We start from the raw sequence: 12,393 nt of genomic DNA on the forward strand, positions 1-12,393 counted from the left end.
AGGAAAGGCAGGCAGGGGGTTCTGTAGGCCTTTCCTGGGCCATCCGCCAAGGCGGGCGGGCTGGGAAAGGTGGGGGGGGCTCTGTAGGCGCTCCAGAGGCCTTCCCTGAGCCCTGCGCCTCAGCGCGGGTTGGGTAAAATGGGGTGGGGCGCTCCAGAGACCTTCACCGGGCCCTGTGCCTCAGTGCAAGCCGGGAAAGGCAAGCTGGGGGGTGCTCTGCAACTTAACTGGCTGCTTCTTGCTCCTCATGGCCCAACTGAGGGCTGTTGGGAGCAGGGATTGTTGCATGTGCCCACCCCCTGGGCTCTTTACTGCCGGAGCTCTGCTCCTGTGCACTCCTGCAGGAAATGACCCCTCATATATACTGTCTTAATATTTTCTTGGCTTTGCTCAAATAGTCATGAAAGCATGAGATAAAACTGGAGTCCTGCAAACAGAACTTTAGCATTTTAACAAAATAATGTGTCTATGGACCAATATGACTGAACAACTGATGAATCACATGATTTCATTTGATTTGTCCTTGTGCACATGGAAAAGATCACTGGAAGAGGTTGATTGTGTGGATTCTTTATCTGGAAATTATTTTTATTGGAATAATATCTGTACAAATGTAAAGACGTGCTGAAAGTGTAGGTTCCCCAAGTTTCTCTGCATTGCTGCAGCTCTTTCTGATCCCTGGAATGACTAGTACCAGGCTCCCAGAGCCCACATTAAGGAAAACCTGGAGATGGGGGTGGGGGGCGGCAGTGAGGAAAGAAAAGAGATGAAGTTGTTTCTCTTTCTTCAAGCACAGTTTTGCTGAGAGGAAGGGGCAGTTTCATCCTCGTTTCCCTCCAGCCCAATCCTCACAGCTGTCCTGCACAGATGCTGCAAGTCCAGGAATTATCTCTCCAGGGGTTGGAAGGAGCTGCAGCAACTCTTGTTTGTCTGCCACACATGGATGGTAGGGACACTGCCCACTATAGCAAGCACTTCCCTTACTTGACATTGCAGCCAACCAGCCCTTCCACTAATGGAATAGGAAGGATGGGGTCCCCTTTGACCACCAAAAAAGCTGTACTGGGATCAAGGGACTAGCATATACAAAAGCCATGTGAGACCAGGGATGTAATAAGGTGGGGAATTGCCTAAGATAGAACAAAGAAGCTATCTAGATTCAACACACTGCTTAAATTTAGGTGAAAAACTGAAGGCACTAAAATCTCTCACACAATTCCTAGGGATAATCACTTGAAGAAAAATGCAACTCTGAAACTACCACTTACCAAATATTGTATTGCCAACAGCATCCATTCACAGTTAATTCATTATATGAAACAATGCATCTTTAGAAATGGATTTTTTTCTTTAAAATAAAGCACTGGAAAACTTTCCACTCTACATCTTTACTTAAGAATACAGTCAAAAATTCTTGAAATAAACAAAGAGGTCGTACATTTTGGAACAGAAAACCTGAACTCACCTCTATAGTGAAATGTTCTCCTGTAGAACATGTCCTGAAGTACTTTGATCTAGAAAAAAGACAACACTGCCATTAATAGTGCTGTAAGTCAAGAGTTCTTTGAATATTTCCCCCCGTCAGAATCTTTCAATACAAGTGCTTTGAGCTTCTTCAGTATCATAAGAGAATTTGGGAAGATGTCGTTTTCAGACCTCTGTAGCACCCAAGCCTGAGTCCCCTCTGGGTCACTGCTCCTTGTCCCTTGAGCGATACCCACCCCTGTGGGTCCTTGAGATTCAATGCACACAAATAAAGCAGACCTTTAAAAATATATAAGGGTATATTTAAAGGTTTAAAATATTTCACTACACAATACAGTCTCTATAGCTTAGCAACAGAGAAAATAAAGAAGCTAACTGTTCTGTCTAATACATTGAATACCTGGTATTAGATGGCATATCTTCTTGCAGCATAGGAATCCCAGCTGTAGCATAAAAGATTTCTATATGTTGCAGCCCACCATTATGAAGCATAACATATCAAAGCCTGCTGGCATGGCATGAGCACAAAGTTAGCATGGCTTCCATCTGGCCTATACCTTATTATACCCTTTTGCCCTCTGGCACCAGGTGGTCTCTCGGATCCAATCAGGAATCTCCCTTGATGGAACTTTCCAGAAAATGTTAATGCCTGCTCCTAATTCTCCCCTCCCATCTGGTTACACAACTGAACATAGGTTCTCATGATTACCCAATTACCACATTCTTGAAACTGGCCTTGAAAGAGATAAAGGGGGTATGGGCAGGAAGGCCGAAATCATGGACACCTGCCAGCAGGAGTACACCTTCTAAGAATTATGTTAACACTTGAGGGAATTTAGGGTGCGTTGCCTCACACACCCACACAAGCTCTACTTGGTAAAATGTCTTCTTTGATACGATGACTGAAAGTACCTAAGTTATTACATTAGAAGGAAATCAGATGTCATGCTGTCATGCACCGACTATCTTGGCAATGAGTAACAGCAATGAGGCCCATTACAAAGACTTACACATATTGCAGCGGTGCAAATATGGTCCTGCAGCCTCTCACCTATAGACAGCTTTCTCATGTGACAAAAGGACTTAACTTTGCCTCCAGCCAGAACATCCATGTGCTCTGCAATTAACAGAAAGGCTAGGTGCAAGAGCAAATCAGCAATCCTGCCTCCACTAGGACCACAAACAACCTTGTCTCTTTTTTATTCCTAATAATAGTGTACTGCCCTGCAGGAAGTTATCAGATTTATTGAAGAATAATTTATGTAACCTCAGCCCCAATCCTGAAACTGATATAGTATTAAAACAAGACTGTTTCTTTTTTTTTTATAAGTACCCGAGGGTACTTTTATTATTTTTTCCCTTTATATACTACAGACATACATACAAACAACCCCCAACTACCCCCCACAACATATAACATATAACAAGAGATTTTATTATTTCTTCTGCTTATTAAATTTCTAAATTCATTATCTATTTTACTAAGCTTATCTTTTCTGCGTTCTCAAATTACTACATTTATCTATCAGTTACATTTACATTATAAATGTTTCTTACTGCTTGCAATACGATATTGTTTTGATTGTAATACAGTTGGGGGAAAAGAACAGCCTTTGCCCACAGATACTTAAGCAGCACACGTGACTACCAGTGGCTTGAACCTGGCCCAGCGACTCTTTCAAACAAACAATATCACCAGGTAACTAAAACCGTAATACTGGATTTTCCTGTTCTACTCACAGACATTTTAGGTAGATCAATTTATTCACTTCCCAATTGCTACCTAATATGCAGCTATATTCCTTCTTATCCCTCCCCCGCACCCCACCCCATTCCCTCTCTCTGGAAGGTACATTTTTTATACTGGTTCATCTCAGATATGTAGAGACAATGGGCCAGTTGGAGATTATTTAAGACCGATTTGTCTTTAAGCTTCATTGGTTTTCAGTTTCTTTTCAAGCCAAGTTCTAGATGCCAGTTTTGACCTAAAAATGACTTGAGTCCGGGATATTTTAGGAAGTGCCTTCTCGCATATCTACCACTCCACTCCCCCTGCCATTAAAATAAATTAAAAGGAAGTGCTACAGGTGCTACTACTATCTCACACAGCTTACAAATTGAAGTTGTCTCCAGTCTCAGCAATGCCAGGCTTCCACATGTAGATCTCTCACAACAGAACATGGAAGATTTGAAGTCCCTGCTAGAAGGCAAATATACCAGAGGATACCTGCTGCTGGTGCTGCCACTGCAGTAATCTAGCCTTAGTGGGATGAAAGGATGGTTAACTTTGGACAACCCATAGACCTCAAGGAAAGACCACAGCAGGTACACCAACTGAAGTTGGCTAGGGGCACCATTCACCACAGACAAGCCTTCTGGGCACTGCTCTTATAGCACCCCCAAGCTATTAGCCTGTTTCTTCAGTGCCAGCTTTGGGTTTCAGGTGGCCTGGGCAAGATGCCCTACAATGTCACAGGAAGTGGTGGCGGCTACAAGCACGGACAGCTTCAAAAGGGAATTAGATAAGCATATGGAGCAGAGGTCCATCAGTGGCTATTAGCCACAAGGTATAGATAGGGACTCTGGGGCAAGTGATGCTCTGTCTTCTTGGTGCTGGGGGTGTGTGTCAACAGTGGGAGGGCTTCTAATGTCCTGGCCCCACTGGTGGACCTCCTGATGGCACCTGGTATTTTTGGCCACTGTGTGACAGAGTGTTGGACTGGATAGGCCTTTGGCCTGATCCAACATTGGTGTCTCTTATGTTCTTAATGGTCTTCTCATTAAGTGTACTGCCCCCTTTCCAAGTGCTGCATGTGCCTCAGTATTCTCCCTCCCACTTGGAAGATGGAGAATAATTCTTCTGCTCTCCTTTGAATCTGGTTGGTGCTGGCAGAGCAAAGAAAGAGTGTGTGAGTTGTGCTTTGCTTCCTACAACATCCCCTGTCAAAGCTGTTCATCTCCTGCTCTGGACAGCACCACCAAAAGTAGGCACCAACAGATGTTTTTTGTTGCTTCCTCAGGACACAGCTACAACTGTCTCTTCTGCTTACCTTGCCTTCTCCCTCTAGGCAGTGCATCTCAACCACCTCTGCTTGTTCATTCAGAAGTGAATGAACAGCAGGGGGCACCAGGCCAGCCTAGCAGTGAGGTGGCAGAGAGGCTCAGAGCCCAGAGGGAACACTCATCCAAAGGAAAGGGAAAGTAGCATCCAGTCCTGGGCTAGGCAGAGACAGTTTGCTGGGGAGTAGCAGAGGGCCACGGGGGAGGTTGCTCAAGGATGAATGGGCAAGGGGTGTGATGCCATTGGCTATTTATGTACATTGCCACAGCACAATATTGACTGATCAAAATAACTGCACACACTGTTTTAAGCTCATTACTAGATATTGTAGCTGTTTTAAAATAGTTATACAGAGAACTGCCATCTTAAAGAGATTGAAATGCCACTTAAGCCAGTGAGACTCAACTGGTTTTCTGCAGTTCATTTTATGGATAACAGAATACATCAAGAATATATTGGGCACAGTATTCTTAGTATTCAGCTTTCAACTGGAACTATAAACAACCTATAAAAGTTTGGAATATAGTCGCTAAAATACTAGCTGTACACTATGTATAAATTATTAAAAACGGTTTAGGCATAATAAAGTTATTGCTTTATGTGACACTAGAGACAGAAGGGTGCTGGCTTTAATTATTCTCTAGATACAGAAACAGAATATGTTCAGAATTCTAATTATATTTATTCCTAGAGGCTTGTTAAGAATGATGTTGTGATCCCTCTAGGAATAAAGCAAAAGCTGACAATTGAGGTCACTGAGAGTAGACTCGACCCACTTTCTAATTATGGCTGTGGCACATAACCAACAGACCTTTACAACAACAGATATTTCTAGAACAACATTCAAATCCTTCTGACAAGAATTTAATATATGTACTACACTATTTTTAACAAGAAAAAACTAGCTTAAAGCCCGGTATTATTCAGGTATTCCAATAGTTCACAGCTCATCTCTCTCTTTCTCTCCCTCCTTCCAGTTTTAGTAAATCCCATGATAAGGAGGAAAATGTACAAAGTTTGGAGAGTCAAGAGCATCAACGAGCAATATATATTATATGCAGACTGTTCCATTCAATCCAAGCATATTCATAAATCATTGCAGTAAATTCCTCAGATAAGTTAGGATGTGTGATCTAAGGCCCTGACCGACAAAGGTACAGATTCTATGCATTAAAACTTAGAGCCAGTGTGGTACAGGTTCCAATTCCTACATTACCATGAAGCACTCTGGGTGGCCTTGGGCCAGTCATAGTCTTTCAGTCTAGCCAACCTCATAGGATAGTTGAGAGAATAAAATGGGAATGAAAAAACCACATATGACACCCTGCGTTTCTTGGAAGAATGGCAGGATGAAAATGTACTATTTAACAGTGTGTTAAGTATGTTAATGCAAATTAGCAGCTTCTCTCCAGCGTATTATATATTTCCAATCTGGCCTTTAACTGCTAGTCATAACAGATTAAAACAGTTTCAAAACTGTCTTACCTTTACTCTCATCTGAGACATTACTACAAAAATAATATGCTTCATGCATCATGCTCTGGATGTTCCTTTCCAGAGTGGGAAGAGGCAGGGTGGAAAAGAAGTAGACGTATGACACCTAAAACATCTGCTACTGATTCAGCCCCTTCCTTCTCAATGTCCTGTCACAATGCTACTTTGCTGTTTGCCTCATTTGTCCTTGATCACAGCATACATCTTTCAGAATGCTCCCCAGAGCTGTAAAAGTTCAAGGTACCTAGAAGTGTTAAATGTAATTCAGACACTGGATAGGTATAAATGTGGATGCTAAGTTTGTGTATGAAGCTGTTTGAAGCATCCTTGTGTATTTTATTTCCTTAGCTGGCTGCTTCAATAAGTCAAACAGTTCTCACACATTTAATATGTTTTTTGTTCATATTTAATTCTATGCTATGTTTTAGTCCATAAACAGCGTGGTCTTCTTGATTACATTCTCTGGTTACCTGCTTTCTTGGTCACTTAACAGGGTCAACGAAAGGCACTTGATGCTGCATCTAAAATTAGACATCCTAGCCTTTTTCTTGTTTAGTGATATAAGCAAAAACACATTTCCTTCATGCAAAAGTTATGTTGGTCACACTAGAAGTGGAGAAAAGCCACAAACTGAAGTGCTGATGAGAAAAGATTTTAGAACAGTCATGGACAACACACAGGGGGCAGATTCAGTCTGCTTTCAGCTCACCAAATTCAGTTCTGCAGATTCTCCTATTTTCTTGCAGATGCAGGAAAATGAAGACTTTCTATTGGGGGGGGGGGAACCCAAGACAAACATATCTGTTGATCAGAAGTCCGAGATACCAACTGAAGCTCTTTTTCTTGGAAGGTAACAATTTTCTTTGAAAATGTTAAACAGTCCTTTACCACCAAGATGAAAAGTATTCACTTTCCCAAATTACAAAGAAACCTCTGAATGTTTTCAAAGTCATTAACTCCACTTTCAATTACATATCTCTTCTTTGATAATGTTATCATGCTGTGAATGTTTACCTAAGAATTTAATAAACTATGAGGGAGACTAGTGCTGCTCTGACAGGAGATATACTCTCAGCACAGTCATATATGCAGGAGTATCTTCCAACTGGCATATTCTGCTGCATCTTTGTAATTATTAAAGCTCTTCAGGGTTGAAAGCGGCAAAAACTACCAGGACGCAGGCAGAAGGAGCCAGCTGGAGCCAGTTTGAGTGCTGAAGCAGTCAAGATCCATATTATTTATGCTGTTTGCACAAGACACAAGTATTCTATTTCCTTTTAAGATCAAATTAAATAATACGTATACATATGTACATTTCCAAAAAGGTTATACTTTCCCTTCACAATTAAAGCATATTGGAAGAAATTTGGCTTCTAAAAGTTAGTTTTGAAGATTAAAAACCTCCTTCTGAGTAGAAGCCATTTTCTGAAATTTTATAGTTAGGATATAATAATTCAGATCCAGCATTTTCTCTTTCAGTATGGCTGAGTTCAACTCAGAAAACATCAAACCATTTTATTTGGGGTTTGTTATTTTATCTTTAACTGAACTTTTAAACTATTACTGTAAGCCACCTTGAACCTCAAGGATAGACTGGTATAAACATTTTAATAAATAAATACTTTCATGCATGTAAGGCACAACAAGACTGTTCAAGGGTAGGAAGTCAGCCACCACAGCACTACACTCATGTGCCTGCTCTTGTGGAACCTATAGCACTTTTCTGTGTAGATCGCATAGAAGAGGAAGGGATGTGCAGCTGCACTATGCCTCACTTCCATGTTTGTGATCTAGCATTATGACAACTCCACTTGTTCCTCTCTGGTTTCCGGACTTAAGGCTCGAATTACAGAGAAGCCTGTGAGAGAGGCACCCAGTTACACTGCTCTGCTATTTTTTTCAATCCAGGAAGTACATCTGTACACTGTTTCTATATCAACAGAGAGAAAGCATGAGTAACCATACATGCAGATGGCACAGGGTGCTGCTTCGTCTCCCTGCTGTATAAATGCAGGGGAATATGGTGGTTTCCACACCTGAATTTTTAATACCGGCTGTAGGGTTCTAACAGGTTTGATATGCATGCATACTGTAGGCTTAAGGAAAGCAGTGCCCATTTTGGAATGCCACTTGAAAACAAGCTAGCTCCTAATTAAAAAGGCCATATGGTCACAGCATTTGATATCTGCATGTTCATATGATCAGAGTGCTAAACCTGCTCATGTACAGTTGAAATTACCATTTTTGAAAACACACCTTAGCCTTCAGGGTCACTAGTGGTGCGCACATTATACAGGGCATCACACTGTAGTGGCAATATGGGGAAAACGATTCCTACTGCTGGCATTTCTTTTCAAGGCTGATTGTATCATTCAGATTCTGTAAGTGATTTGTTTCTGTGCCCTTAGAAAAGTAATGTGTAATTGTATTGTTGCTCCTTGTGTAAATGTCACAGTGACTATCATAGACCATTAATGGCAAAAATAAGGAATGGAGTTTCAAACTGGAAAGGCTACAGAACAGATCTTTAATTCAACATCCTGCATGAAACAAATGTTTGTTTAGTTAATACTCATTTCCCCCCTCCAACCCCAGTTATTACTTTCACAGGCACAAACACTGCTAAATCATAAAACCAAAACTTTCCAAGTATTTCTGAATAGCCCAGCTTAGCCTGGCCTTAGAGTTTGGGAGCTAGACAAGGTTGGCCATGGTCAGTACTTGGATGGGAGACCACCAAAGAAGACTGGGGTTGCTATGCAAAGGAAAGCAATGGCAAACCACCTCTGCTCATATCTTGCCTAGAATACCCCATGGGTGGACTCGCCATGAGTTGGTTGCAACTTGATGGCATGTCTTGTTCTTTCTTTGCCAAAATCCCATCAGTTCAGGCTAGCTTTTTCATCTTAGAACAATTTAAAGGTGAAACAGTTAAGGAGGTGACAGCAAAATACCTTCATTACAATCAGCTAAAAACTAATGAAGAAATAAGGCAGGATGTTAAGCAAAAAACAAAAACAAGAGGTGTGGAGAGAGTCCCAGCCTCCAATAGTCTTAAAGTGGAATAAGAGAGCTGTTTCAGAAACTTAATTAGGCTACCCTGTGTTTCGCATGAAAAAACAATTTTAAGACACACCCAAAGCAACAGAGAGAAGAGTATGGCTATGAAAACATTAAAAGCCAACATTTATTTGGTTATGTTCCTGGCATTAATTGGAACACATGAGTTACTAAAAAGCAAAAGAAATATATGGCTGCCTTAAGAAGAGATGGGCAAGGGAGGCACTTCCTGAAGGCAATCTATCAAAAGTATAAACCAAGTATCTGTATCAACTCCTTTCAATGAAGGAGAAATTAACAACTGTTTAATCAGGTATTATCACAAGCTTCAAAACTCAATTAATCTTAATTTACTGTCCCTCTACCACAAACTAAATTCATCACCACTCTGACTCAACAGCTCTCTAATTTTTTCCCTCCTTACGCAAACAGAGATGAGAGACTTATTGTGTTGAATCCAACCAGCTTTTTTTTTTTTTGCAGATGAAAAAAGGAAGACTCTCCTTTGATCATCAACAAAGGCTACGCTGGGGACCCAAATGCAAGAAGGGCATGTGGGATGGGATAATATTAAGTGAAAAACACAGCTGGATCCAACCCATTACAACACTGGCTTTCATATGTTGTAATGGAAAAATCACAATTCAGATTTGTAGGGCATGAAAAATTCCTGGCACACCAGCAAGCACGGGAGGACCATAAATTAGCAGATCAATTTCCTAGTTCCTCTAATGCAAGACCATAGAATCCTCCCATACAAGTCTTCCTGGATCCGACCAAGGGCCCATCTACTGCATCCTGTTTCCAGCAATATGCTTCTGGAAAATCCCATAAAACAACAGCCTCCCCCCAACCCCCAGTTATTAAGGCTCAGGGGCATTAGCTATAACTGCTAGTGGCTGCAAAGAGGCCTCTCTCTCCACAAAAAATTACAAACATTTGTATAGCAGGTGTGTCTCTACAAAGCACTTCACATATATCTTGATATAGTCCTTGTAAGGCAGGTTGGCACTGTGATGTGTTTATCTTTAATATTTTTACTCCCTCCCCCTCCTCCAAGGAGTTGAGAGTGATGTTCACGGTTCTCCTCCATCTCATCCTAACAGGCCTCTGAGGACAGGCTGCCAAACGAGCCCGTGGCAGAGGTAAAAACCTGACCCCAGAACCTCACGGATCAAAGATCACGGCGCTAAACCCAAGTCCACCAACGTATCTTGTGGCTGCGAGTTCCAGAGGTCAATCGCGCGCCTTCTTCCCTCCCGAAAAGCGCTACTCATCAATTTAATTGTGCTGCTGCTCTGACTTCCCAAGAGTCTAAGGCCGTTGGGCAACCGGAGCTCCCTACCCCTCGTGGCACGAAAGAAAGGGGGGGGGAGAGAAACCCTCCCTCCCCCACCACACTCCGACAGCGGCTGAGGGCCGCGGCCAGGGCCCCGCGGGGCGGTGACTTGACCCGCAAGGGCCGCGGCATCGGTGGGATGGGACCGGGAAGCCACCTGACAGCCCATCCCACCCACCACTCACTTCCGAAAGGCGGAGCCCAGGCCCGTCGCCTTCCCCGCCCCCAACCCGCGCTTACCCTCCTCCTCCTCCTCCTCCTCGTTGGATCCGTCCCGTTTCCCGCCTCGGGAAAAGCCAGCAGCACCACTGCGCCGCCCAGCTGTTCCCCATGGCATGCTGCGCGCGAGCGAAGGAGCAGCGGCCGTTAGTCACCAACCGTCACAGCGCCGGACGGACCTCAACGACGGCCCCTCCGCGGCGCAAGCCGCCACCGCCGCCCAACCGCCGCGGCATCCATGGCCGGGAGGGAAGTGAAATGGTGCGGGCAGGGCGGCGGCGGCCGTGATGGTAACAGCGCCAAAGAGTTACGGCCCGACGAGGCGCCGCTTCGCCGCCCTCATGGCCCTGCTGCGTTTCCTCAACGTTGTGACCGCCCGCCTGACTGTCGCATGCCAGCCGAAGCCCCGCCCACCAGTCCCCGTTCTGCCACGCCCCTCTTCTCTCATTCATAGCGCCAACCCCCTGAGGAAGCAGGCTGGTAAGAGCACGCGCAGTCAGGAAAGTTGGGGCTCAGCCTCTCGCTGCGGTTTAAATCCGGTTTACGGACAAGATGGGGGAAATCGATGATACATGTGGAGTAGGAATCTGGTTGACGTTTAGGAGGGCAGGGCAGGTGATTGCGGAGAACGCATGAATGAGCAATGGTAGAAGTCACGTTCCAGTCATACGCAAATGGTGCCGGGATTCCCAGGGCTCAGACCCAGAATATATTTCCAGCACCAACACACTCACCCCATACTTTTTATCTAACAATCCTAATCTGGATGCCTCGATTATACAGTCGATGGCTGGTCCAGACGAGATAATACTGCATCATGCAGTATGTATTTGTGAATCAGCCCAGTTTTTGATAGAGATTTTAGTTTTTGATGTAATCTACAAACACACGCATGCACACATAATGATTCATCGCTATCTCAGACATTACTAATGAACAACACAAAATACTATTTAAAACAGTGGTCCCTATGAAGATGTTTGCAAGACACACAGTATATGTCCCTCCATCATGAACATTGTCTATTCCTACTGGCTGCTTCCTGTCTTTTCACTGATTATTTTGTACTGTATCTGGTACCATATCAGTTTTATAATTTTATATTCTCACAAATGGGGAGAATCTCCCTTCTCCTGCATCCTCCTCCCCTCACTGTCTCTGCTTTTCTTTCTCGCATTCCATTAGAAGAAGAAGAGTTGGATTTATACCCTGCCCTTCACTCGGAGTCTCAGAGTGTTTTATAATCTCCTTCCCTTCCTCTCCCCACAACAGATTCCCTGAAAGGTAGGTGGGCCTGAGAGAGCTCTGAGAGAACTGCTCTTGGGAGAACAGCCCTGAGAGAATTGTGACTGAACCAAAGTCACCCAGCTGGTTGCATGTGGAGGACTGGGGAATCAAACCCGGTTCTCCAGATTAGAGTCTGCTGCTCTTAACCACTACACCAAACTGACTCTCTCCTTCTCCATTAGCCCTTATGGTCTCCTTTCCCTGCTTCCTTCTCTGTTTGGAATAATGTTTAAAATATCTGCTAAAATAAGTAAGTGTTCACTTAGTTCTTCACCTTGTCAATTATTGACAAGTTTAGTTTATTGATTAAACCCACTACATTGAGGATTGAAGCCCTGATCATCCTTAATTTATACAACAATATTAGTATGTAAAATGCTTTATAGTTCTTATTTGTCTTTCTAAGAACTGTACAAGGCAAAGAACTTGAAAAGTATGCAGACGGAGA

At 43.3% G+C, this 12,393-nt stretch overlaps 1 protein-coding gene across 2 annotated transcripts in view; it reads right to left on the bottom strand.

Moving 5' to 3' along the window:
* The window catches only part of AP1AR (adaptor related protein complex 1 associated regulatory protein), a 30,950-nt gene extending 19,840 nt beyond the window's left edge, over nt 1-11,110 (bottom strand). For both annotated transcript variants that reach the window (XM_015411884.1, XM_015411883.1), the window contains exons 1-2: nt 10,680-11,110; nt 1,466-1,514 (exon numbers count right to left, since the gene is read on the bottom strand). In XM_015411884.1, the coding sequence (XP_015267370.1) occupies nt 1,466-1,514; nt 10,680-10,771 (141 nt within the window). In that variant the 5' untranslated portion in view covers nt 10,772-11,110. The remainder of the gene's footprint in view (nt 1-1,465; nt 1,515-10,679) is intronic.
* Between the last annotated feature and the right edge of the window lie 1,283 nt (nt 11,111-12,393).

The sequence above is a fragment of the Gekko japonicus genome, unplaced genomic scaffold (assembly GCF_001447785.1).
Source record: "Gekko japonicus isolate JY-2015 unplaced genomic scaffold, Gekko_japonicus_V1.1 scaffold402, whole genome shotgun sequence".
Lineage (NCBI taxonomy): Eukaryota > Metazoa > Chordata > Lepidosauria > Squamata > Gekkonidae > Gekko > Gekko japonicus.